Source organism: Myotis yumanensis, unplaced genomic scaffold, assembly GCF_028538775.1.
Source record: "Myotis yumanensis isolate MYYU_CA2020_CCGP unplaced genomic scaffold, mMyoYum1.0.hap1 SCAF_3, whole genome shotgun sequence".
Classification (NCBI taxonomy): Eukaryota; Metazoa; Chordata; class Mammalia; order Chiroptera; family Vespertilionidae; genus Myotis; species Myotis yumanensis.
In genome coordinates, this window is record NW_027223754.1 from 43,165,116 (window position 1) to 43,193,090 (window position 27,975).

The window sequence follows — 27,975 nt, forward strand, 5'->3', positions numbered from 1 at the left end:
GAAAATGTTAAAGGCAAGTGCTACCTGGATCAGAGAGGACTTCTTTAGCAGCTGCAATGTCGATGAATTTTTTCTCAGCTTTTTTCTTTTCTTCTTCATTCTGGAAGTTATCTGGGTGCCACTGCATTGCTAATTTTCGGTATGCTTTAATGATTTCTTGCTTTTTGGCATTTCTGAGGGGTATTAAAATTTATTAATAATCATTAGTTAAGAAGTACCCAACACTTCTGGATTAGTTTACTTAATAAGAACAGTTACCTAAAAAAATGATGTTTGTTCAAGGAAGGTTTTCTTATTCAAAAGTACATATTGAGTAAATTAAATATCTTAGTACCTACAAGTTGATTCTTAAAATGCCACTTTATTTATAGGCCTAGATATGTTTTCCTTTCCCCAATCCCCTCTCTCCCTCCTATCCCCACCAAAAAAAAAAAATCTCACTCCTAACTCATTACCTTTAAGATATATAGGCCTAGCCTAGCCAGTGTGGCTCCGTGGTTTAGCATCAACCTATGAACCAGGAGGTCACAGTTTAATTCCTGGTCAGGGCACATGCCCAAGTTGCGGGCTTGATCCCAAGTGTGGGGGCGTGCAAGAGGCAGCTGATCAATGATTCTCTCATTGATATTTCTCTCTCCCCCTCTCTCCCTTCCTCTCTTAAATAAAAAAATAGTATTTCTTAAGAAGGAAATCTAGGCCTAGGATCTATTCATGCTACAGCGTCATATCTTTGTCACCAACTACTAATTCTCCATTATTGCATTACTAGTCTCCATCATCCAAGAAAACTGTAATATATTCAAAATAGTTTTATGTTGTTAGGCTATTAGGAAAGGAAAGGAATCCGAGAAAGAGGAGCAATGATTAGCTTTAAAACGAATAAAAATGCAAATTTTAAATTAATAATTCACCTTTTTACTCCCAAGATTTTATAATAATCTCTTTTCTGTGACTGTTTCAATAGTCTTTGTGCTTTCTCTAGACCTTCCCGAATCTGCTGGTCATTTTCATTGTGTTCCTGAGCAGTTTCATAATCCTGAATAGCTGTCAAAATATGTTTAAGATAATGCTGTTAAGAAGAATTACAATTTATAACACCTTTACTTATCCTGCAAAATTAACACTGAAGTCACCATCTCCCCCCCAATCTTTTCACTCTTTTGCCATTACTGCTAAGAGCCTAAGAAGTGGTAACCTTAGTAATTTTGTTCACAAACTTACAAAAGACATAATTAAGGAATAATTTAGTAGCTTATTACTCCCAGTCAATAAAATTCACTGCTGTTTGTATACTTTCCCTCCCACATTATCTTACCCATACCTTTTAGCCTTGTAGATATTTTAACATCAGCACTTTAAACAAAGCAATCTTACCATCAGTAAGATTAAAGTGATTGTTACACAGGAAAACAAGACAGTGGCAAAGAAAATCTGCTTGGTCAGCTACTGGGTCCACAGTACAGAAGAATTAGAGGCTTAGAAAGGGAGCAAGAGGAACCATCAGCGATCAGAATTACTAAGTCACCCACAGATTTCAACATAAACTATTACAACCTGATTTTTTTTTTTAAGTATTAATCAAAATAGAAACCCACATACAGACCTTGTATGGGAGGTCTGACAATCCTTATTGTATCCTTTCTTTTAGATTTAAAATATTTTAAAAAACAGGCATTTATCTGGATACCTAATGTCATGCAGAAAGGAGTATCCTTAGAACGGTTGGCCCCTGGCAGCTATCTGGAAAGTTGGATTTCAGGAGTGTTCCCAACATTCCCTGGTAAGACTGGCTCACCATGCCGAAAGTATCTGTATAAACAACTGTGACTTATATGAAACGTCTTATTTCCTTCTGGAAGGCTAGAATTTGGGTATGGACTAGGCAGCCCCCTGGTAGACAGCACTTCACACTTGTTGAGGAATTAGCTGGTGCTGTATGATTTCACAGAGAGACGCTTTGAATCTTTCACCTGGTTCCCTCTGAATTTTGCCCCATGAGCCTTTCCCTGGTCTTACTTAGTATCCTTTCACTGGACTAAATCTTGGTCCTCAGTACAACTACATGCTGAGTCCCATGTGTCCTCCTGAATCATCAAATCTGGGGGTGGTCTTGGGAAGCTCCAACACAAATTTTTCCCAGTGTTCTCCCTGGACAGACATCTCAAATAATAGATTGTTGGTTTCAAATTCTAGTTTTTATGGAAATACATTTCATTGTGAAAAAAAGACAACTCTCTGGATAACTTGCCAGGATAGATAATCCTGGACGGGGTTTAACCTTAGGCAATGTTAAAATGAGAAAGATATTCAAATTTACAACTACATAGAAAAATAACCAACACTACATCTGTTCCCCCCGCCGCTCCCCCCATGAACAAAGGGGGGCTGCTTTAAGCTTTTCTCCTAATTCCTGCCTCAATGTATTAATATTAAATATTAGTGAAACACTAAATATCAGTCACCCAATCCACACATCCTAAAGTGTCTTTCCAATTTAGTATATAAATCCGTCATAAATAGTAGCAAGGTTTAACTTTGCAATTAATACCCATAGCATTTGATATCAGAACCTAGTAAGGAAATTACTTTGAAGGAATTTAATACAAGGGGAAATGTCTCAATATATGCAATTTTGCTACTTATACAAACTCTACACTTAAAACATGTTTGCATTCTTAAGTGTTCATAGTATCTCCCCAAAGTAGTCTTCTACATTCTATCTTAAACTTAATATGGATGATGTAAGACTTTCCATGGATATAAACTAGATAATTTTTAATTATACTTCAGATTCTACTCTCTGAGGGAATCCTAAAAAAATACTAAATGCCGTCTAGTTAGGTATATGCCATACACTGAGCAGCTGTGAAAAACAGAGTAAGCCAGAAATACTAAGGCCCCAAATAAACAGTATTCTATATAATATTCTATAAAATAAAAGTCTGATATGCTAAAGGTCCGACCATTCGACCAGTTGCTATGACACGCACTGACCACCAGAGGGCATACACTCTGACCAGTAGGTTAGCTTGCTGCTGGGGTCCAGCCGATCGAGACTAGGAGAGACGGGCCAGACATGCCCTGGAACTCTCCTGTGGTCCCTCCCCGGGAACCAGCTCCAATTGGGACTGGGCTAGATGGGCCCAACACTCCCTGGAGTACTCTTGTGGTCCCTCCCCGGCCCCAATCGTGCACCGGTGGGGTCCCTCGGCCTGGCCTGTGCCCTCTCGCAATCCGGGACCCCTCAGGGGACGTCAGAGAGCCTGTTTCAGCCCGATCCCCACAGGCCAGGTTGAGGGACCCTACCGGTGCACGAATCTGTGCACCGGGCCTCTAGTATATTACATATTAGCCAATTCAGTTTCTAACCTCTGAATATAAAAAATCTTATCCTCCCAAATTTTTTTTCTTCCATATTCTCCTCACTTAATTCTTAAGGAGCAATGCAAACAACCAGATCAAGATGGCAGACAGTAAGCAAAGGAGTTTGCCTGTCCTCTATCCCACTATCCCACCAAATTGACTAAAATTTTTAAAAAAAATTAAAAAATAGCATAACCATGGCAGCACTGAAAACAGTACAAATGTTTATCTGTTTCTGGAAGAGGGAAAGCAAATGGGATCACATTAATAGTGATTTAATCTAAGTAGAAAAAATACACATTGAGAGGTTCTATCAAATTTGGAGGCCGTTCTATTTGGCCAAGGATCCTCAGTTTAGCAAGCAAGAGCAGATGTTCCCTTTTTATGTGGAGCAGATACAGCATTAACCCTACCAGGGCCCAAGACCCAGCCTCTAAGCAGAATGGAGGGTGTGCATCTAGAGGACCCCTGAGTTGGCTGCTGGGACCAGGAATAGATGCAGAACTGAGCCTGCAGGCACTTGAGACCTCCACAGCAAACCTAGAACAAACAGAGGAAAAGTCGTTCCCTCCAGAATTTAAATACACCAAAGGACTCCACCTGATAAGGGCAAGATGGCAAGCACTGCAGGGGTCTTCCTGTGAGCAGGTTCTGCCTGCTTGCAGTCTGCAATGACTCCCCAATAGAGAGAAGCACTTGAAAAACAAACATGCATAGTTGCAAATGACTTCCCTCTTTCATTTCACCAATCCATTAGCAAATCCTCAATCAGCTTCCCTTTCAACAGAATGTTACTACTACTCACCATTTCCAAGTTACCACTGTGAAGAAGTCCATCATTAACACACTGGAATAGCTGTAACAGCTTCATAACAGCTCTCCTCGGCTTCCCTCCCTATTTCCCCTAAAAGTCTACACTCAAGATTATATCACACCTCCAATATAAATAGGCCCCATGGAACACCAACTTTCTCACCCTGGGTATCATACAAAACAAACAAGGTAGGGGTACAGGGGAGAGCTGCACTTTCAGCAAAACAATTCACACTGTGCAAGGGCTACAAATATTACCTAATATCAGCCATAAATCTATAATGAGAGGGGGAAGCAAATAGTGAGAAAGGCCCAAGGGCAAGAGATCACAGAAAAAGCCAGCAAAGTACACTTTTTCTGAGTATGGGCTCACCCTGAGTGACAACCTGTATCCTTCCATATTACAAGAACCATGAAATCGAAAGCCGACTGAATGAAGATAAAGCAGAGGCCTTACTAAGGAGAAGATGGGCAAAGAAGGAACTGCAATGAGGGAGAATAGCAGATAGCCCTGGGCAGCACATGTCAGGAAACTCAGCAACTATGTGCTCTCTGAAGGTGAGGGGCTCACCCTGAAGTGCAAAAGATATGCCCCTTTGATGTAGCAAAGGAAGTGGGCAGAGGGGCAGCAGGACTGGCAGCAGACGACCTCCTGGACACGGTTTGGTTCAGAGAAGCAGAGAGGGCATGGATAACAGAAAGGCCATTTTAGCAGGAAGCAGAATGTCTGTGGAAACAGTGAAGCAGAGAGTATTGCAATTAAGTACAGAAGGCTGCCCTGTCCCCAACACCCCCTTACACACATACCCCCAAAGGACTTTCCCACAGATAGATAGAAAAGGGCAATGTAACTCGTTTTGTGATGGGTAATATTTTTTTAGCATCAATTCACAGATATTTAATTTTTAAATTAAAACAGGAAAAGAACACTGAAACTTACCTGATGAACACACATCAGGACAACAGCCAAAGAATACATGAAAATTCTGAGCAAATATTGACATGAATATTTAAATTTTAATTCAGTCACCCCTAATAAGGATAATTAAATCACTAAGCAGAACAGGAGCTCAGTAAGAGAATGAGACAAGGGGGAGATAAAAATATGAGTAGTCAATACTCAAGAAAAATAAATACAATAAAAACTCTCAGAGAAGTGAAGACAAAATGAGAAGGAGCACAAGGGAGAAGCATATGAGGAAAAACTAAGGATCCAACAAAATGAAATGGAAATAATGAGTTCAAAATGACTAGAGAGAAAAAAATGTAGCTACAGATAACAAGCAAAGAGTAATCTTTGAAGCAGAAAACTAATAGAACAAAATTCAGATAAAATTTAAGACAACTTTTCTAAAATGAAGGATAAACCTATATAATTCAAAGGGCACACTAGGTACCGGGGCAAACAGGATGAGAATGATCAACATTAAGATAATATCCTAGGATAAGTAACACATTTGAAAGATAAGGGCTTTTTGGGTGGCCAGACCAAAACCAAAATCCTAGCCCCAGATTTTCCATAGCAATATTCAGTGCCCAGAAAGAATATAATAGTAACTAGAATATACAGAAAATTTGTGAACCAAGAATTTTCTTATCTAGCCAAGCCATCCTTCAAGTACAAAAGGTACAAACAGCTTTGAACATAGAAGAAATTAGGAAAAAAATTTCCCAGGAGCCCCTCAAGGAAACTACTATGGGATGAACTCACCAAGAAGAGTCTAGAGAAATCATAGCCAAGGAGGGATGGCACACATTAAATATATTTAATATAGAACCGAGACGGAAACAAAACAGAAAGAAGTTCAGTGCTACAGAAGAATGCATGCCCCAACAAGGCAGGAGGGATACAGCTAACAGAAGATGGGAGAATTCATGAATTCCCCCAATTACAGCTGGAGCAATCAGAAACCACCACTCACTGGTAAGTCAAAGGCAAATACTAGAGAGAAATTCATTAACAGGTATTATGGTAGAAGAAAAGGGAAGAGGAAGAAGAAGCATGCTAATATTCTTCCTTATTGTAGGAAACTAATAAATACTGCCCAGAGGAAGAGGGCAAAGTTAACAAAACTATAAAAATAACTTAAGAAAAATACAAACCTTCCTAGATATCAAAGTATTACACAAAACGATACAGGCCAAATAGCAAAATTTCTCAGCAAAACAGAATGCCAGAATTCAGACCAAACATGTCTGTCATATCAGTAAGTATAAATGTGTTTAACTCGCCTATTTAAAAGAATTTCATATGGGATCACAAATCAAAACACAACTCTATGCAAGAGACATACCTGAAACAAAGTGATTCCAAAATGTTGAAAATAAAAGTGTGGTCAAAGTTTCACCAGACAAATGCAAATAAGTTTGGTTCACAATCTTAACATCAGATAATTAGAATTTAGGTTAAAAAAAAAACAAACATTAAAGGGGGGGCGGGTTTTATAAAGCTAAGGGCTAAACATCGTAATGAGACACATACAGAATATCTGTGCATAAAATAAAATAACAGCAACATTTATGAAGCAGAAATAAGATAATAGGACAGACCACTCATAGAGGGAGACTTACTTCTCTGTTCATAACAGAGCTAGTGGAAAAAAGGCAAGAAAAGAAAGACCACAGTAGAAGGTAGATTTGAGTGATAAGTCAAACTGTCTCAGAAATGAGAGTGTTCACCTCTTTCCAAATCTCTATAACTCATGAAATCAGCCATTTTAGATTAAAAACAAAGAAACCAGTAATAAATTACAAAAGACAGGAGTACTAAAAGTATTCTCCCATCACAACGTTATAACACTAGAAATTAATGTAAAAAAAATAAAAGGAGTTTCACGCCTAAAAATTTTTTAACTCACCAACTCTTAAAGGAAAAATATAAAAATAAAACCTGAAAAATATCTAAAAAGTAATAATGATGAAAACACTACTGTTCAGAACCATAAGACATCTCACAAGGTTTTAACAGGATAATTTATAACCTTAGTGGTTCAATAAGAATTACAAGAAAAAAATGAACTAAGTAATCATGATTCAAAGTTAGAAAACAAAGGTGAATTATAGGACAAAAAAACAGAACTAATGAAACAAAAATAGGACTGAAAAGTCAAAAGGTTATTTATTGAGAAATATCTGTATATAGCTCTAATTAAGAAAAGAAAGCTCAAATAAGTGAGAAATAATCATGGAAGAAATGAAAATGAGACTACTTTGCTAAATTCTGTACAAATAAATTTGAAAACTCCAGAGAGTAACTCAATGCAAAAGAGACAGAAAATTGAAACAGAACAATTGTCATAAAAATAGCCATCTCCCAATTAAGCAGAAGGCTTTCCATGGAGACACCACAACTTAAAAAGAAAATTCCAAATAATTATTTAAAACCACCCTAATTAATAGTTTGTTATACATCAAAGTCTGGGTTAAAAATTATTTTTCCTCAGAATTTTTTGAGTGTATTGCAATACTCCCTTCAGGGGAGGGAGTGGGAGAAAAGTTCATCAGGAATTTAAGTCTTAAATGTTTGGGTTGCTAATATCAGAGCTTCAAAATGTATAAACAAAAACTGAACACTTAAAGGGAAGATAGGAAAGTTTGCAATTTCCACAAAAGGTAATTAAAGATTGTAACAACTTTCATCAATTGCTGGGAAAACTAACAGAAAACATTACACCTTACAATTGCAGAATACATATTATTTTCAAGTGCACATAGGACATTCAGCAAGATATTACGCTGGACTACAACACATATATATGTAAGTTTTAAAGGAAACAAATCTAAATAAATTTAAAAGAAAGGAAATCACACAGAGTATGTTCTCTGGAATTAAATTAGAAACCAATAATCAGGCCCAGCTGATGGTGCTCAGTGGTTGAGCACTGACCTATGAATCAGGAGGTCACAGTTTGATTCCCAGTCAGGGCATATACCCGGGTTGTGGGCTTGGTCCCCAGTAGGGGGTGTGAAGGAGGCAGCCAATCAATGATTTTCTCTCATCATTAATGCTTCTATCTCTCTCTCTCTTCCTCTCTGAAATCAATAAAAATATATTTTAAAAAATAATCAGGTTCCTAGGAAACCATCAAATACAGGGTGGGGCAAAAGTAGGATTACAGTTGTAACCACTTTTGAATACAATAACTAATTTGCCCTACCCTATATTTGAAAATTAAACTACATCTAACGAAATAGTCAGAAGGAAAATTAGAATACATTTCAAACCAAATGATAATGAAAATAAAACAATGTGAGAAGTACAGCTTTAAATGCTTATCTTTTTTTTAAAATATATATTTTATTGATTTTTTACAGAGAGGAAGGGAGAGAGATAGAGAGTTAGAAACATCGATGAGAGAGAGAAACATCGATCAGCTGCCTCCTGCACATCTCCTACTGGGGATGTGCTCACAACCCAGGTACATGCCCTTGACTGGAATCGAACCCGGGACCTCTCAGTCCACAGACCGAAGCTCTATCCACTGAGCCAAACCAATTTCGGTTTAAATGCTTATCTTATCTAATAAAAGAGAAAATTGCAAATTGATCATACTTTCGCTACACTCACAAGCCACGCCCACCAGCCAATCAGAGCGACTATATGCAAATTAACCCAACCAAGATGGCGGGCCGGCAGCCACAGAGCTGGAGCAAGCAGGAGGCTTGGTTGCCCTGGTGATGGAGGAAGCCAAGCTTCCCGCCTGCCCTGGTCGGCTGTGGCCTCTGCTAAAGGCAACGAAGTTTCAATTATAGAAGATAAATAAATCCCAGATACCTGCTTCTAGCCAGCCTCCACTGGGAGCTTGGGTGGCTGGGGGCTGTGGCCAGCCTGCAAACAGCCATCAGCCCCTCACCCAGGCTGGCCAGGCACCCCAGCTGGGACCCCTACCCTGAAGGGGCTGTGGCCAACCTGCCAAGAGCCATCAGCCCTCACCCAGGCTGGCCAGGCACCCCAGCGGGGACCCCCACCCTGAAGGGGCTATGGCCAGCCTGCAAATAGCCATTAGCCACTCACCCAGGCTGGCCAGGCACCCCAGTGGGACCCCCCCCCCCCCGATCCGGGACACCCTTCAGGGCAAACCCGCTGGCCCCCACCCATGAACCAGGCCTCTATCCTATCCTATATAATAAAAGGGTAATACGCAAACTGACCCTAACAGCAGAACGACTGGGAATGACTGGTCACTATGACACACACTGACCACCAGGGGCCAGACGTTCAATGCAGGAGCTGCCCCCTGGTGGTCAGTGAGCTCCCACAGGGAAAGCTCTGCTCAGCCACAAGCCAGGCTGACGGCTGCCAGTACATGAATAAATCTCAAAAACATGTTTGAATAAAAGAAGCCTTATACAAAAGAAGACATACTACAGTTGACCCTTGAACAACACAAGGGTTAGGAGCTCTGACCCAGTGCAGTCAAAAATCCACATATAACTTTTGACTCTCCAAAAACTTTACTACTAATAGCCTATCATTGACTGAAGCCTAACCAATAATATAAACAGTCAATTGACATATATTTTGTATGTTATATACTATTTACTGTATTCTTACAATAAAGCTAAAGAAAATGTAAGAGAAAATAACACTTACAGTATTGAAAAAAATCCACATATAAGTTGACCCACACAGTTCATAACTGTGTCGTTCAAGGGTATATGGTTCTATTGATATGAAGATCTAGAAGTGGCCAAACTAATCTATGATAGAGAAAATCAGAACAATGGCTGCTTGTGGGCAGTGGGATGGGGACTAATTGGTACAGGACAAGAAGGAAGGAACATTCTATATCTTACAGGATTTTGGGTTTGACCACAACTCTCTCCTTTGATCCAAACTTTAATCAAGTTCCTCTGAGTTCTCTTTCTGACTAAGGCTCAACCCTGGGCTTCTTTCTCTGACCTTGTAAAATCCAGTTTGAGCAAGAATCCTGTTAGGTCCTTTTGGCTAATATTCCCCACCTTTGGTACTTGACCAAATTTGAACTTAATGTCTGATCGAATTCTCATTCCCTGCCCTGCCTTCAGCAAGAATTGAGTCCATCTAGCAAGAATGTCCCTTTTCCCTGATGTTTCCTCTTAGTATATTTTCCATCCACTCACCATACCCTGCTGCTTGGTTGTAATTCCCCAATTGTCCTTGCTGGAGTCAGAGTTGAGCCCCATCTCAATTGGGGAAAATGAGGACATATTTAGGTCCTTGTACCTATCGTGATACACCCACCCACCCCCATTTAAATAAAGTCTTCCCTAAGGTCTTTAAAAAGTGTCATGAATAATTTTTCTCTTTAACAGGTGGCACAAATATTAAAATTCAAAATTGGTATCCCTAAGATTTGTACATTTCACTTTATCTAAAATTATCCCATACACACGAAGTACTTGGAGGAAAATAAACCAAAGTCTACAACCTTTTTTTAAATGTATCTAATAATGATGAACTGATAGATGGAAGGATAGACAAATGTGATAACACAATGATATGTTAATTTTATAACGTAGATGGTAAGGACATGAGTGTCTACTGTAAAACTTTCAATATCTCTCTTTGAAATTCCTCATAATAAAATTATGACATTCATAATATAGATAATGAAAGTATGTCTTCTATCACTGGTGTTTTTTTAAATTGATTTTAGAGAAAGGAAACGGAGAGAGGGAGAGAGAGAAACATCAACTGGTTGCTTCCCATACGTGCTCCAACTGGGGTTCAAACATGCAACCTAGGTATGTGCCCTGACCAGAATTGAGCCTGCAAGCTTTTTAGTGTACAGGATGACACTCCAATCAACTGAGCCACACCAGCCAGGGCTCTATCACTGTTTTATACATATTCATCCTTAGACTACAAAGGGAAAGTTTTATCCAAGAACTCACAGATCTTCATTGTCACAGAAGTGTAAGCGAACTCTCACTGAGCTCTTTCTGACATTAAAAAGGGCTAAATAATTTAAAGACAAACTTCCATAAATGTAACTGCTTCCTACAGATCACAGTTCAATTCCTGTTCAGGGAACATGCCTGGGTTTCGGGCTCAATCCCTAGTAGGGGGTATGCAAGAGGCATCCAATAGATAGTGTTTCTCTCTCATCAGTGTTTCCAACTATCCCTCTTCCTTCTTCTATCTCTAAAAATTAATAATAAAAAACATTTTTTTTAAAAAGGAAGGATATTCTCACAAATGCTGGTACAACATGGATGAACCTTGAGGACATTATGCTAAGTGAAATTAGCCAGTCACAAAAAGACAAATTTTGTACACTCCACATATATGAGGTATCCAGAGCAGTCAAATTCAGAGAGATAGAAAGCAAAATGGTGGTTGCTAGGGCCTGGGAGGGGACATGGGGAAGAAGAGGGAGTGGTTTAATGGGTATAGTGTTCAGTTTTGCAAGATGAAAGGAGTTCTGGAGGATATCTCCACAACAATGTGAATGTACTTACTACTACTGAACTGTACCCTTAAAATCAAAATGGTAGATTTTATGTGTATTTTACCATGATTAAAAATAACAGCTAGCCATGGCCAGCATAGCGCTGTGGTTAGAGCTTCAGCCCACGCACCAGATGATCACAACCAATCCATGTCTCTTTTACATGGATGTTTCCCTCTCTCTCTTTCCCTCCTCTCTCCCTTCCCCCTTCTTTTTCACTCTCTCTAAAACTCAATGGAAAAAATATCCTCGGATAAGAATTAACAATAAATAAATAAATAAATAAATAAAGTAAGTAAGTAAAATGGCAAAGGCAGACTCAAAATCAGGACTAATCCTAAATTCCACAATCTTTTCACTTTGACCTTATTGTTAACTACATTTATTCATTCACCAAATATATGAGTACCTGCCCTGTGTGCCAGGTACAGGTACCAGTTAATAAAAAAGACCCAGGAAGCTTAAGTTCAAGTGAGTATAATTGCTTATCTCATAAGGACACATAAATCACCTTATATTCAAAGGAAATTTGCCAACCACTCAGTATTGCTTCAATGTCAAATTGTTCCTCTCAAAAACTATTAAAAGAACAGTCATAGACAAAGAGCCCCCTTCATTTTTCATGGTCTCAGAGGCATCCTCAAACAACAATTTACCTTACTAGCTTCCTAATGAGTGGAATACAGTACTCTTACCTGATAATTCTATTGTAAGCCCCAAATTAATTAATCTCCATATTCCATTTTCCACTAATCTAAACCTATTTTTTTTCTTTATTCATTATACTAGAGGCCCAGTGCACAAAAATTTGTGCACTCGGTGGGTCCCTCAGCCCGGCCTGTGCCCCTCTCGCAGTCTGGGACCCCTCGGGGGATGTCCACCTGCTGGCTTAGGTCCGCTCCCCGGGGGACCGGGCCTAAGCTGGCAGTCAGACACCTCTCTGACAGCCCAGGAGCCCTTGGGGGATGTCTACTTGCCAGCGGGGACCAGGCCTAACTTGCAGTCGGACATTCATAGACCTGCTGAGGAGGCGGGAGAGGCTCCCGCCATCACTGCTATGCTGGCAGCCGTCAGCCTGGCTTGTGGCTGAGCAGAGCACCCCTTGTGGGAGCGCACTGACCACCAGGGGGCAGCTCCTGCATTGAGCGTCTGGCCCCTGATGGTCAGTGTGTGTCATAGTGACCAGTCATTCCCAGTCGTTCTGCTATTAGGGTCAATTTGCATATTACCCTTTTATTATATGCCTGGTGCATGGGTGGGGGCTGGCTGGTTTGCCCTGAAGGGTGTCCCGGATCAGGGTAGGGGTCCCGCTGGGGTGCCTGGCCAGCCTGGGTGAGTGGCTGATGGCTGTTTGCAGGCTGGGCACAGCCCCTTCAGGGTGGGGGGTCCTGCTGGGGTGCCTGGCCAGTCTGGGTGAGGGGCTGCTCGCTGTTTGCAGGCTGGCCAAGGCCCCCAGTGGGGACCCTCAACCCATGAGGGTGTGGCCAGCCTGGGTGAGGGGCTGATGGCTGTTTGCAGGCTGGCCACAGCCCCTTCAGGGTGGGGGTCCCCTGGGGTGCTTGGCCAGCCTGGGTGAGCGGGTGATGGCTGTTTTCAAGCTGGCCACATCCCCTTCAGGGTGGGGGGTCCCCTGGGGTGCCTGGCCAGCCTGGGTGAGGGGCTGATGGCTGTGTGCAGGCTGGCCACGGCCCCCAGCCACCCAAGCTCCCAGTGGAGGCTGGCTGGAAGCAGGTATCTGGGATTTATTTATCTTCTATAATTGAAACTTCGTTGCCTTTAGCAGAGGCCACAGCCGACCAGGGCAGGCGGGAAGCTTGGCTTCCTCCATCGCCAGGGCAACCAAGCCTCCTGCTTGCTCCAGCTCCGTGGCTGCCGGCCCGCCATCTTGGTTGGGTTAATTTGCATATAGTCGCTCTGATTGGCTGGTGGGTGTGGCTTGGGGCATAGCAAAGGTACCATCAATTTGCATGCTTCTCTTTTATTAGATTAGATACCTACTATCATTTTAAATTGCTGGTTTACTTTTAAAAAGGTAATAGAAATATGGAAGGCCTTCATATTTTAACTGAGGGTTTCAACATACAGTGGGGCCTTGACTTACGAGTTTAATTCGTTCCGAGACCGAGCTCGTTAAGGAGCTCGTTAACTCAAATTACTCTATCAACTCAATGCAAAAAATCTGCCGAGAGACAGCTGGTATCTCAAAAAACTCGTCAGTCTGGACACTTATAAGTCAAGGCCCCACTGTATTATTATTTAGCCCAGTTGAATAAGATTATTAGCCATTTACATCATTTACTGAACCTATGATTCAAATCTAAACAAATCAAATAATACCTTTTAGTTTCAACTAAACAGGCCTCCTCACTATCCCCTCCAAATTTAGAGACCTAGTAATCTCCAGGAGGTTGCCTAAATATCCATACTTGAGACTCAAACAATATTACTCTTGTAAAACAATAATTCATAAAGGTACCAGTGTATAATCTAAGCCCTCCCCGTAAGACAAAGAATAAGCTCCTATTTACAAGAATTTTTTAAAGGAAAAAACAGACTTTAAAAATATCTGTTCTATTAAATTAGTACTAAATATCTTTTTCTTCAAGAATTAAGCTGTTCTGAAATCTATATGATCCTATTAACCAATGTCACCCCAATTAATTTTTTTTAAAGTTGTCATTTCCCTAAAAAAAGTCAGTTTGACATTCACAAAGGCACCTTTCAAATTATATTTAGCAGCCTACAAGATTTAACCTTTTTTTACAGTCAGGTTTTTTATATTCTGCAGCTTCTCTAATTTCACAATTAGAGCTGAGGATTTATATATAGATGACAAAAGTTCCTTTGATGAAACATTTCAAAAACGACTGGAATGAAAATTCTAGAGTACTGAGTAGACACAATAGCTCAAAAGTGAAAAGAACAATTATGTTAATGGATTCTTCCATACAGATTACCTGCCTTACTGAAGTGTTCTTATGAATATTAAAACTTACCATACTGCCCTAACCGGTTTGGCTCAGTGGATAGAGCATCAGCCTGCGGACTCAAGGGTCCCAGGTTCGATTCCGGTCAAGGGCATGTACCTTGGTTGTGGGCATATCCCCAGTAGGGAGTGTGCAGGAGGCAGCTGATCGATGTTTCTCTCACATCGATGTTTCTAACGCTCTATCCCTCTCCCTTACTCTCTGTAAAAAATCAATAAAATATATTTAAAAAAAAAACTTATCATACTGACTGCATACATTTCAAGCTTCAATCAGAATTCAAAACTATACCATAAATATGTCCCACAAATAGCAGTAACCAGAGTTGTCATCACTCCCAGAAACCACTTAGGAGCAAAATTCTTTCCAAATTGTAGAAAGCAGAAACACTGAATGATTACTTTGCCTTAAAAAGAGAGTACCATAAACCTTTCTTAATTCGAAGTGTAGTTATCTCCTTCTTAGGATAGGTTTTATCGTAGTTGTGATGCATTCTTATTGCACTTAAAATTTTATCCACAATTACCACTTATGACTACTTTTGCATTACATTAAAATTAGTATGTATTATTTTAATAGCCATACTCTTATTAAATAAATAGAATACCACAAACTAAATTTCACCAGAAAAATACTCTGTTTTCGATTTAAAATGATTTACCTGATTTGAAATGAAAAATTTGCAGTAAGGGCAAAAAGGCTTTCTTCCTTTAAAAACCATCTCATTTAAATGTTCATAGCATACTGTCACATAAAAAAAGTCTAGTTTTCAAGAAATGTATATTAGTATATATGCCTTAGTTATCTTCCAAAAATAGGCCACTGCCTTTATTCAAGGTCCTTACAACAGAGAAAACTCTGTTACTTCAAACTGAACAAAGCTGGGTAAGCAGCTATCCTAATGTTATTAAATAGCGTAGGGGTCACAGAAGATCATTGTCTACTTAGGACCATATGACATAAAAATGTATGCTGCATGTATAATATGTATACTGTATATGCATAGAATATGTATATTCTAACATGTACAGAATATAGACTATGTATAGGAAAGAGTCTGAAAGAGATAATTTCAAAATGAACAGTGATTACCTCTGGATGATATAAAACCTATAATTCAAATTTTCTATTTTGTTATTTATCTTTTCTAACTTGTCTAAAAGAAAGGCTAAATTTTTTTTAGACTCCACTGAACTGGTTTCAACAGCAGAACTTTTTCCTTATATGATATACCTTTCAAGTTTTACTAAGAAAGAATAATTTTGAAGCTCTCTGCCATTTTTCTAAAATGGTCAACATTTCCTGGTACTCTAGTAAACTTGTTCTAAACATAGGATGTTAAACATATGCTAATTTTCTTACGTATCAATTTTTAGATTCTGAAAATCCAATTCCTTATAGATTTACCTTCATCATACATTTCCTCTATTAAATAGGCCTCTGCTCGGTCTTTCAGAGCATTCACATTGTCAGGTTCCATCTGTAAAACCTCAGAACACACTCGAATAGCTTCAACAGGCTTCTCATCCTAAAAGTAAATGTGAGAAAATGATTTATGGTTTCTACTCCATATGTTGTTTCTGCATTTCTGGGAATGGGTCAACTGTTACCTTAGAAAAGCAGTGGCAAATCCTTTCTTTTGAACGAATTGTATATTCAGAAACACTAGGCTCTGTCTTCATGACAGATTCATACTTGCTGGTCGCATCCGTGTATCTATTAAATGAGCAAATCATGATGAGCAATAAATTTTATTTCCAGAGCCACAGAAAAAACCTCTACTCTTCACTATATGTTGCTTAATCCATTTACCTGAATGAGCACATGCCTTCAAATACTGCTTTTACTTACTAATCTACAGCAGTAATGAATGCACTACCTACAATAAAGAGTTAAGATATAAAACACATGACCACAGAAAATGGTAACTCAGAGCATATTTGTGAGTATCAATCAAACCACCTGATGAAATGCTCATGATTTTGAAACTGAATAAAACACCTTGTTAAATTCTGACTTTATAGAGCACTTATAGCAAAGCAGAGATAAGGTTTTATTTTTTGGTCACTCTAACTTCCATGAAATCATGGAACCCATTACATAAATGCTACTTATTTTATATAATGAATGTTAATATTCACAACTAAGTACACAATGTACATCCTTGCAGAAGGAACCTGTTTAAATTGCTAACTTTACTAGCTTTCTAAGAACAATAAAAGCTATTTTGGCATTTTTAAAACTGTTGAAAAGTACTAGTCATGTTACACATCCTAAGTTATTTTCCTCAGGAATGGCAAACTAAAAGATATAATATGGCACATTATTCTCAAACTGCTACAATCTTCACCTTTAAATGCAGATGAATTAAAACACAGCTTTAAATGTAATATTTAAAACAGAAGCTAGCTATCTATGTCAAAATCTTAGTAGGGATATAGTTCTAAAGTTTTCCATGATGAAAAACAACTGTAGGAAACTGCACAGAGCACACGAGACCTTGCTTTACTTCTTACACCTACATGTGAAGCTATAATTAGCTCAAAATAAAAAGCTCAATTAGAAAATACTACACTTCACTTAAAAAAAAAAAAAGCTATCTTCCAGGAAGATGGAATAAATCTACTTTCCCCAATTTGTCTACCTAGGTACAAATGAATACCCTAGACATTAGACAGTTTTTAAAATATTAAAAGACTAAGAAAGGGAAAGATGGTAGACCAGCTAGGGACCTCTAGACCTGAGGGAAAGCAATGTGGTAAGTCCTTGGGTTTCTCTTTTGCTTCATAGACCCCAGACTTGGAGCTGAGGAAGCCAGCAACCCAGAAATGCTAATGGGTACAAATACACACACATACATAAAACAAACAAACAAAAAGCAAAAACCTGTTGCCCCAAGCCAAAAGTCCTGGAAAGAGCAGCTTAACAAGACAGAATAATGGCTCTAGGCCAGCCAAACACCAGAGAAAATTATGGCACACCCTCTGCCCCTCCATCAACGCCAGCAGGCCGTGTGGAGAGTGCCCAGCCTTCTTCCATGGTTAGACTAATGAGCTGTGTCCACACCCATACCAAGGTGCTGTCAGAGAAGGCCAGGTGAAGAGCCAGGACTTTTATCCATGCTGAAAATGAGTCCCCCCTAAACTCTCACCTGCACCAAGTAGTAGCAAGAAGCCCCCACACCTCGAGTATCGATGAAGGCTGAGTGGGAAACTTCTACCTCCACTGCCCACCCCCACTTTGCTGGAACAATGTCAGAAAAAAACAGCCAAAACAGGAAAAACAGTCTTATATGTGCAGGTTTCAATTAAAAACCATTCCCATACCAAGTATCAGATCTCAAACTAAAAAAGACAATAAATTCAAACACTTAACAGGACAGACATGTTTGAATTATCTGACAAAAACTTTAAAGCAGCCATGAAAAAAGCAACAATGATAAACATGCTTAAAGCAAATGGGAAAGAACAAAACAAAACAAAAAAACAGAATGGCCCAGCCAGCATAGCTCAGTGGTTAAATGTCGACCCATGAACCAGGAGGTCGAAGTTCAATTCCCCTCAGGGCACATGCCCGGGTTGCAGGCTCATGCAGGAGGCAGCCAATCAATGATTTTCTCTCATTATTGATTTTTCTGTCTCTCTCTCCCTCTCCCTTCCTCTCTCTGAAATAAATAAAAACATATTTTTTTTAAAAAGTGCCTCAACAAAGAAACAAAAGATATAAAAGAATAACCAAATTGAATTTTTGCCTCAACAAAGAAACAGAAGATATAAAAGAATAACTAATTTTTAGAATTGAAAAACAGAAAAACTGAAATAAAAGGGCCACTGAATGTGCTTAATAGCTGGTTGAAGGAGAAAGGAAAGAAGCAGTTAATTAGAACAACAGAAATTACCAAATCTTAACAGAGAGAAAATAAATGGGGGGAAAAAAATGAACAGAGCCCAGGAACCTGTGGGGCTATAACAAAAGAGTTATTAACCTTTAAGTCAATCAGAGTCTAAGAAGCAAAGTATAGAGAAGGAAGGGCTCAATAGCACTCCAAAAAATATTAGCTGGGAACTTACCAAATCTGATAAGATGTAAACCTATATATTCTAGCAATGAAATAAGACTCCAAAAAGGATAAACGTAGGAAATGCACATTATAATTAAACTCATGAATACTAAAGACAAGGGTTAAAAAATCTTATAAGAAGTTAGAGGAAAATGATATCTTATCTTTAGGAGAAAAAAGCAATTAAAATGACGATGGATTTCTCATCAGGAATCATGGAGGCCAGAAAAAAGTGGTACAATATTTTTCAGGTACTATAACAAAGCAACTGTTATAACCGAGATTCCTATACCATGGGGGGCGAGAAGGGGGAGGGAGAATCTCTGTATATATCTCTATCACTCTAGAGACTACATTACCTGTTAATAATTTATATGTCTGTCTCCCTAACTATACCAAAAGCTTCTTAAAATAAAAAACTAGTCATATGCATTTCCGCAACCCCAGAACATAGTCAGTGCTTGATACCGGAGATACTCAATAAGTATTTGGTGAAATATAAATAAATCTGGTAAGAATACTATGCAGTTACTATTATTTATATTCTGCTTTATTTTTTTTTTAATGTACAGTTTTTGTTAAAGCCCAGTGTTAAGATAACTCCATCCTTGATTGCTAAGGGGTAAAAAAGCAAGCAGTTCAATGGTTCTTTTGTGCCTACAAAGGACACATGAGGGAATGCTGGAGAGTCTAGACAGCATATGCTTACCTGCCATCTCTGATGAGTTCCTCAGCTGACTCAATCAGCTTATTAAGTTTCTTTACTTGTTTATAGTGTGCAAAACATCTTTTATGATCCTGGTCAAGTTTAAGGCATTCACGAACTTCACTGCTCATGTATTTAAAAAGAAGAAGATATTCCAAGTCAAAATAATCAATGAGTATTTTTCCTTAATAAAACATTTACAAATACAGAAATTACAATAAAAGGTATTTTGTTGTGTGTAACAATTAAAACATACTGGCTTAATAATTTACCATATATTTGTTTATATGGTATTGGAACATGCACACACTTATTAATTCAAATTAAAATGACTTAAGTAGGGTCATACATTAAATATTCCCATTTTGTTTCTACAAATAATAACATCCCTATTTATTTTAATAAGCATAGTTCATGAAAATAAACTATGTGGAAGTAGAATAACTTGAAATTTATAAATAGATAATAGAATATAAACACAAAATATATAAACAGATAACAGAAAATAAAAACAGCCTTAATCACAATTTTATTAATTTAAAATTAAAAAGAAAATAGATTATGTTACTGCCAACAACAAAAGGATGATGAGATGTGTGAGCCAGAAGAACAGACCTGAGGGATAGTTCATGATCTCCTAGTTGGTAGTACAGTGTGCTGATTTTATAAAAAGCCTCAGTATTGTCATTCTTCAATTTTGATGCAGCTTTTAAGTCACTTATTGCTTTCCTAGGTTCCCCTTCTTTTATAAAACACTCAGCTCGAAGTTCCCGTAGATCAGCATCCCAAACACAAACCTTGAGAAACAAAAGAACTAGACTTTAAAAAAGAAACAAGAAATTATGCACTTTTATACTTACACCCCACATATTTTACCTACATATTTATCAATATAAAACATCCTCAATTAATGTGGTAACTTCTATATGGTATATAGTATTTAAAAATCTGATACAATTTAGATGTGACAAAAATTAGTAAATGTAATAAAATAATGTCTCTAAGAATATCATAAATAAATTCTAACAGGGGAAGGATATACATATACTGACAAGGCCCTTTTCCTACCTCCTTCAATGATATAATTGTAAAACTTTGAAAATAAGAACGCATGGCATTTACCAGTAGAAGGTTGTTCCCAATGAAACATTTGATTTTGAAGGGGGTATTCTGTAATTGGATTTTTGTAACCAACAATTCTAATTTCTAGTAGCAAAAAATAAAAATCTAGGTTCTAAATTTGCAAAATATTTTTATTCTACTAATAACTAAGTAAAATTCTCTTTTGTAAAATGTCATCTTGAAATTAAGTCCTCATATCAGAAAAAGAGAAAAAAAGAAAAACAATGTGAGAAGGTGGAGGCTTCGTTTCCATTTTATTGAACAGTTTACCATGTGTAGTAAATGCACTGGTATTCTTCAAAATGTAAACCCAAAAGCTTACCAATAAGGTCTGTGGAAGTGTCTGTACACATTTCTTAAAAGTTATGCTAAAGTCATGTCAACTTCTCACATATATTAAGTTATCAAAGACAACATTGGACATCAATTAAATATGAACAATAAGTTATGTCAAAATGGACAGTTTAAATACTGGAAGGTAAAAATTGTAACTGTATTTTTCCTTAATAAAACATTTACAAAATGATTTAGCAAAACATGAATTCTACTGGATCACATCACAATTTCCTCTATAAAACTGTCAAAGTGCACATTCTACATATAAGTTTACTGCCAAGATGAAACTATATATGAAAGTCCTATAAAAATGATAAATATGAATTATGATTGCTTTCATATGAATATTTTAGTAAAATTCCTTCTGAAACCACTTGTCTTTCTTAAGTCCTTCAGAGGCAATGAAACTATAGACTTTGTTTTCCCAATCTAGAACTGTCTGGATCCTATCAACTCTTTCATCTGCCTTCTTCCCTAGCAACTTCTCACTCCTTTTTCTTCCAAAACATTATTTTTCCTTTTTCTTAACCAACTCTTTCATCTTGTACCCCATTATTTAACCTCTAGAGTTTTCTTCCCCACCCCCCCCAAAAAAAGTCAAGTAAAAATAGCAAAACAAGCAATGTGTAAAAATATGTAACTCCCATTTCACAGCACATTCATTACATTTACTGAAAATTTCAGTTCCAAATTTTGTTCTCTACAAAGACCATGTTTCTCTTAAGAGCCAAAAGCCCAAGGACAGTCTGATTTTATACTATTTAGGTTTTCTGTGGTACATTACATATCAAAGTTATAAAGATGCCTTATTGTAAAAAGCAGTAAGTGTTAGGCTTATCAGCTGCACTACTTAAGAAACTTACCTCTAAAATCTTGTCAAGGGAGGTTATAGCACCAATATAATCTGAATTTTCAAAAGCATCAAGGGCCTGTGAACGCAAACGCTGCATTTCATCAGATTTTATAAGTTGGGATTGGGCTTCCTTTTCTTCATTTTCACTTGGATTAGATTTGAGCTATAAGAATAATAAATTAAATTAAACAGGGTTTTCCATCTCTTAAGTCTAAAACCCATAGTATACGCAATAATCTAACCATTCCTAATTAAGTTCATTGGGGAGAAAGGAATGACACACAAGCAAAACTGGCTTGTCTTGTCCACTGACTTGCTCCTGGTGCTGACCACCATGGAAAGCAACCGCAAAGGCACCTCCCACCAGTGTGGTGCGCATGAGCAAGCAGTGGAGCGAGGGTCAAAAACCTGGAACCCCAGACACAGGAAGCAAATATATTTAGGAACATGAAAGGGTAGAAAAGAATGAAGAATAAAGGAAAGCAACACTCTCACTTTCTTATGTATAGCTCTAGAGAAAATAATGAGTTTTATGTATTTTGCTTTCTAGTTATACTTCCTAAGTATTTTTAAGTATAAAATAATTTTACCAAAATAATAAAAAAAAAACACAGGGAAAGAGAGACAGAGAGGGCATTTTTTAGAGCTTATAAGACAGAAAAGCATTTGATGCCGGAGGGGCTAAGATATAATAAGAAAGAATATACAAGGAAAAATAAGAGTATTAGTAATACCTTATTTAAAAGGCTTATGATGTGATTTTAAGAGGTTTACACATTGTTCTCTTTTTATTTTAAACAGGAGGCCTGGGGCATGGATTCGTGCACCGGTGGGGTCCCTCGGCCACCTTCGGCCACTTTCGGGGATAGGGCTGAAACCGGCAGTCCAACATCCCCTGAGGGATGTAGTAGTGTGGGAAGTGGCAGGCAGCTGGGAGGAGCCTGAGCCCCGGCTGGGCTCTGCACCGCTCCGGCTCATGCCAGCCCCACTGTGCCTACCCACCGCTAGGTAAGCTCACTGCTGCTCTGCTGCGGTCTCCACGCACCAGTCCCAGAGCGATACCAGCGTGCCCATGACCAAGAAGCAGCCCAGTCAGTCCTGAAGCCAGTCCCGATCCCAGTCACTGTCCACATGGGGGAGGGGCACGCAGGAGGAATGTCCACGTGAGAGGCTCACACCGCTGCAGGAGCCTGTCAGTCAGCTGAGCAGCACTCCGCTGTGGGAGCACAGTGATCATCAGGGGGCTGCTCCTGCATTCAGCACCTGCCCCCTGGTGGTCAGTGAACGTCATAGCAACTGGTCGAATGCTTAAGCTTTTATATTGATAGATATTTTTATTGATTTTGAAAGAGAGAGGAAGGGAGACAAGGAGAGAGAGAGAGAGAGAGAGAGAGAGACATCAATGTGAGAGCAGAACATCGATTGGATCAGCTGCCTCCTGCATATCCGCTACCAGGGATCGAGCCTGCAATTGGGCATGTGGCCTGACCAGGAATCGAACTGGCAACCTTTTGATGCACAAGATGATACCCAACCAACTGAACCACACCAACTAGGGCCTTTGTCTCTTTTTTAACAACATTATCCATGTATAATTTATATATCAAAAATTCACTAATTTTGGGTAATTCTATGATTTTTTAACCATGTATGCAACCATCTCCACATTTTTAGACCATTTATGTCACCCCAATAAGATCCTTTGTGTCTGTTTACAGTTCATCCCCGCTCCCAGCCTGGTCTCATACACAATGACTCTTAATAATTTCTTCCTCCAGATGGAAAACATTAAGCTTAATGGCTCAGAAAAATGAGGTGCGACATTAAAAAGCTACTGACTTTTAACAACATAAACTGATGAACAAAAATAGATTCAGAGTCACAGAAGCATCGAACAGACCGTCCAACCTCAGAGGGAAAGCAGGGGAGGGGATGATGAGAGATCAACCAAAGGACTTGTCTGCATGCATATAAGCATAACCCATGGACACAGATAGTACAGGGGGTGAGGACATGTGCTGGGGGGTGGGAATGGCCGGGGAGAGGTCAATGGGGGGAAAAGGAGACATGTGTAATACTTTAAACAATAAAGAATTTTAATTTTTTTTAAAAAGCTACTGACTTTTTTGGGAACTTTTTTCTTTAAGATTAGTTATGTAATAATTCCTGAAATCTAATATTCTTATTAAGATGAGAATTGTAGTTGCTAGGTTCCAATTTTGGGTGCGGTGAAGACAATAGTTGATTTCTAAAAATGTCTCTCCTTCAATTGACCAATCATACTGTTTCCCCTTCTACGGGATTTATTTTGTAAAAACACCCCCAGAACCACCTGGTAGGAGAAAATACTCCAAAGGAGAAACATTAGGATTATCATCACTTGATAGAGGCTCTATATTTCTCCACTTGTTTTTAGGATACTTTAGGTATTCTATTTCGTCTGTATAACCTCTGGCTTTTGAAGGAATAGACAGGACTCCAAGTAGTCATAGGTAATTAGGAAGAAACTGGTCACCTCAGCTTGCTCTGGCTTGGGGGGGACTGTCACTGCATGACTGAATTATGCAGCTGAAGGTGAGTTGCATTACGGCCATGGAATGCTTGTCTATGACTGTCTTACCATCCTTGGGGTGGTCTTGAATACTTGTGATAGACCACATTGGAAGGAGTACAAATGTGTGTGTGTGCTGTCTCTTTGCTCTCGGTAGAAGTTTATTGATAACTTGTTTTCTATATGTTCACCACTGCTCCCTTTTGGATAGATTGGATTGGAATGTATTAGAGAGTGCCTCTTCTGGATGGAATGTGCATCTTTCCTCTCCTAATCTTAACAGTCTAGTCTCTTCCACACAATTTTTGTTGTTGTTGGAAGGTGAGAGAGTAGAAAGTCAGTGGACAAGGCAAGCTATAAGCTTTAAATAATTGCCACTTATACCAATCTAGCACACATAAATGTTTTTCTGTAGTGATAACATTTACACAACATTTTTATTTTGCCTTTTAACTAACTTTATTTTCCACAACTAGGTTTATAAAGCAACACCATTTATACTAATAAAAGGGTAATATGCTAATTAGGGCGGACATTTGAGCCTTCCGGACAAAGCCACAGCAGCTGCCGGGGGCTCAGGCAAGCCATGGATGGCGGCTGCCTCTGCAAGGGCCCGAGGCTCAGGCAGCCACGATGGCTGGCAGTGGCAGTAGCAGAGGCGTGAAAGGGGAATCACCTTCCCCTGATCAGCCGGTTGCCTCCCTGAGGGAGGCCAGACTGCATCAGTAAGACGTCCCCTAAGGGCTCCCAGACTGTGAGAGGGGGGCAGGCCGGGCTGAGGGACCACCCCCCCCCCCTCCAGTGCACGAATTTTCATGCACCAGGCCTCTAGTGTGTGTGTGTGTGTGTGTGTGTGTGTGTGTGTATATTTCTTGTTAATGAATATTCTTTAGTATCTTTGAGAAAATATTTTTTTCATAGTACAGATTTTTCTGCAAAAGTTCTGTTTATATTTGCAATATTCACAGTATTATATATGACTAGAAACATTTCCTTCAAATTCCATCAACATTAGGCTCTATATTATTTATTTATTTTTGCTTAATGTAACAGACAGTGGTCCCTCTAAATAGTTCCAATGTTTACCTCCTCACTTAGAAAGACTAATTATTGGAGGTATTGGTTTTGAATTTGTACCTCTGTGCTGTTCACCTGATACCATTCTTTTGTCATTTGTCCAGCAGAATGTAGGTTCTAAATGCTTAAAATTTAGTCAATTTAATATATGTTGACTGCTAAGTTCTTCTCAATATTCCCATTTTATGATCTTGTCTCCTCCTCTGCCATCTACTGGTATACCCTTGGGACACTGTACTTCTATCTAGAAAAAGGATATGAATTTGAGATTTTCTAATTATTAATCTGAATTCTAAATCCAGGTATTCCAGATAACCCAGACATACTTCAAATAAAACGTAACATAAGCCCTGGCCAGTGTGGCTCAGTTGGTTGGAGGATCATCTGGTGTACCGAAAGATGGCAGCAGGTTTGATTCCTGGTCAGGGCACATACTACCTAGGTTTCAGGTTCAGTCCCCAGTCGGGACATGTACGGGAGGGAACTGATCAATGTTTCTCTCTCACATTGATGTTTTCTTCCTATCTCTCTCTCTCTCTCTCTCTCAAATCAATGAAAAACATACCCTCGGGTAAGAATTTTTTTTGATTTTTAAATACTTTAAAATGTGTGAATTCTGTACTTGTATTTTTCTCTAAACCAAATCCAATCTAATTACGATTATTCTTACACACAAAACTGTTACATAAATTTTTATTTTTTTAAATATATTTGTACTGATTTTAGAGAGGAAGGGAAACAGAGAGAGAGATAAACATAGGAAAAAAATCTCTGAAACCCAAGGCTTGGTGAATAAGTCTTAGGCATAATACCAAAACACTACTCACAGGAAAAAAAATTAATAAATTAGACTTCATAAAAAATCTTAAAAACTTGTTCTCTGAAAGCTTGGGTAAAAAGTTGAGAAAAGAGACTGGTAGAAAATATTTGCAAACCACATATGCGATAAAGTATCTAAAATGTATCTAAAATATATAAAGAACTCCAAAAACACAATAGTGAAAAAGCAAACAATCCAATTAGAACATAGGCAAAAGACATGAACAGCCATTATACCAAAAAGGACTTACAGATAGCAAATAAACACATGAAAAGATCACTAGTCATTAAAGAAATGTGAATTAAAACAACATTGCACTATCACTACACACTTCTCAGAATGGGTAAAATAAAAAATAGTAACAATACCAAATACAGGCAAGGATGCCAAGAAACGTAAAATGGCTCAGTCACTTTGGAAAGCAAGTTGGTGGTTTCTTATATATAAAACTAAACATGCAATTACAACCCAGAAACTGCACGCCTGGGTACTTATTTATCCCAGCAAAATGAAAATATACGTTTATACTACAATCTATATGAAAATGTTCAGAGCAGTTTTATTCATAATAGCCAAAAAGTGAAAACAATGCAAATGTCTATCAATTAATGAATGGATAAATAAAATGTGTCCTATACATACCGTGAAATTCTCAGCAATTAAAAGGGATAAGCTAAGTGATATAGGCAACAATCTGGATGACTCTCCAGGGAATTATCCCGAGGGGGCGGGGAGTCATTTCCAAAAGGTGACATACATTTGAGTCCATGTACACAAAATTTTTGAAATATCAAAATTTAAGAAATGAGTAACAAATTAGTGTTTGCTTGTAGTTATGGATGAGGGGCTGAAGAATTATGGAAGAGAAGTAGGTGTGGTTATTAACGGGCAACAGCAGGGATCAACAGAAAGGATACCATTCTGGCAATAAACTGTTCAGTACCTTGACTGTGGTGATAGATATAAAAAAAGTGTACAGAGTTAATACACACAAATGAACACTAGTAAAACTGTGAGAACCTAAATGGACTGGTAGATTGTATCAATGTCAACATCCTGGTTGTAGTATTGAAGTATCTATACTAAGAAAAGGGTTATATGCTAATTAGACCAGATAGACAAGAGATCTTGTGAATGTCCTTCAGAACAAAGCCGCAGCGGCTGCGAGGGCTGAGGGCAGACAGCTACAGCGGCCTGCAGTGGCAGCAGCAACGGGGTGATAGGGGTGGCGCCTTCCCCTGATAGGCCCAGTCACCTCCCACAGAGGGAGGCCAGATTGTGGCTTAGGCCCACTCCCCGCGGACTGTGAGAGGGGGCAGGCTGGGTTGAGGGCTACCCCCCTCTAGTGCACAAATTTTCGTGCACTGGGCCTCTAGTAGTTTTATAAGAAGCTATCATTGGGGGAGACTGGGGATTGGGTAAAAGGTACAAAGAATCTTTGTGTTAATTCATGGGAATCTACGATTATCTCAAAACTTTCAATTAAAAATTAAATATTCAGTACTGATGTGCATTCTCATGGAAGAATTCTATAACAGTAATAGCAGGGGTAGTGTTAAGAACACACCAGTAGAAGCATGACTGTCAGAGAACAATCTAAAAGTGAAAAGTGACATCAAAGTTCCCCTTCTTGCTTCTGGAAGGTTTTCATATTGATCACAGAAAGCACATTAATTAACCCAACACATACCCAAAGTTCCAAACACTCACTTTTCCAAAAAGATACATTCAATGCCACTAAGGATTAACTTATGCTAAAGCTTTATTCTAAATTAGTGACCTGGTGCATGAAATTCATGCACGGGACTGCGGGGTATCCCTCAGCCTGGCCTGCACCCTCTCTAATCTGGGACC

At 38.7% G+C, this 27,975-nt stretch overlaps 1 protein-coding gene across 1 annotated transcript in view; it reads right to left on the reverse strand.

The window, feature by feature from the left end:
- The window catches only part of DNAJC3 (DnaJ heat shock protein family (Hsp40) member C3), a 68,846-nt gene that overhangs the window by 1,741 nt on the left and 39,130 nt on the right, over positions 1-27,975 (reverse strand). The window contains exons 5-11 of the mRNA XM_070408751.1: positions 21,684-21,836; positions 19,978-20,159; positions 19,366-19,485; positions 16,207-16,312; positions 16,004-16,124; positions 912-1,044; positions 25-173 (exon numbers count right to left, since the gene is read on the reverse strand). Coding sequence (XP_070264852.1) covers positions 25-173; positions 912-1,044; positions 16,004-16,124; positions 16,207-16,312; positions 19,366-19,485; positions 19,978-20,159; positions 21,684-21,836 — 964 coding nt within the window. The remainder of the gene's footprint in view (positions 1-24; positions 174-911; positions 1,045-16,003; positions 16,125-16,206; positions 16,313-19,365; positions 19,486-19,977; positions 20,160-21,683; positions 21,837-27,975) is intronic.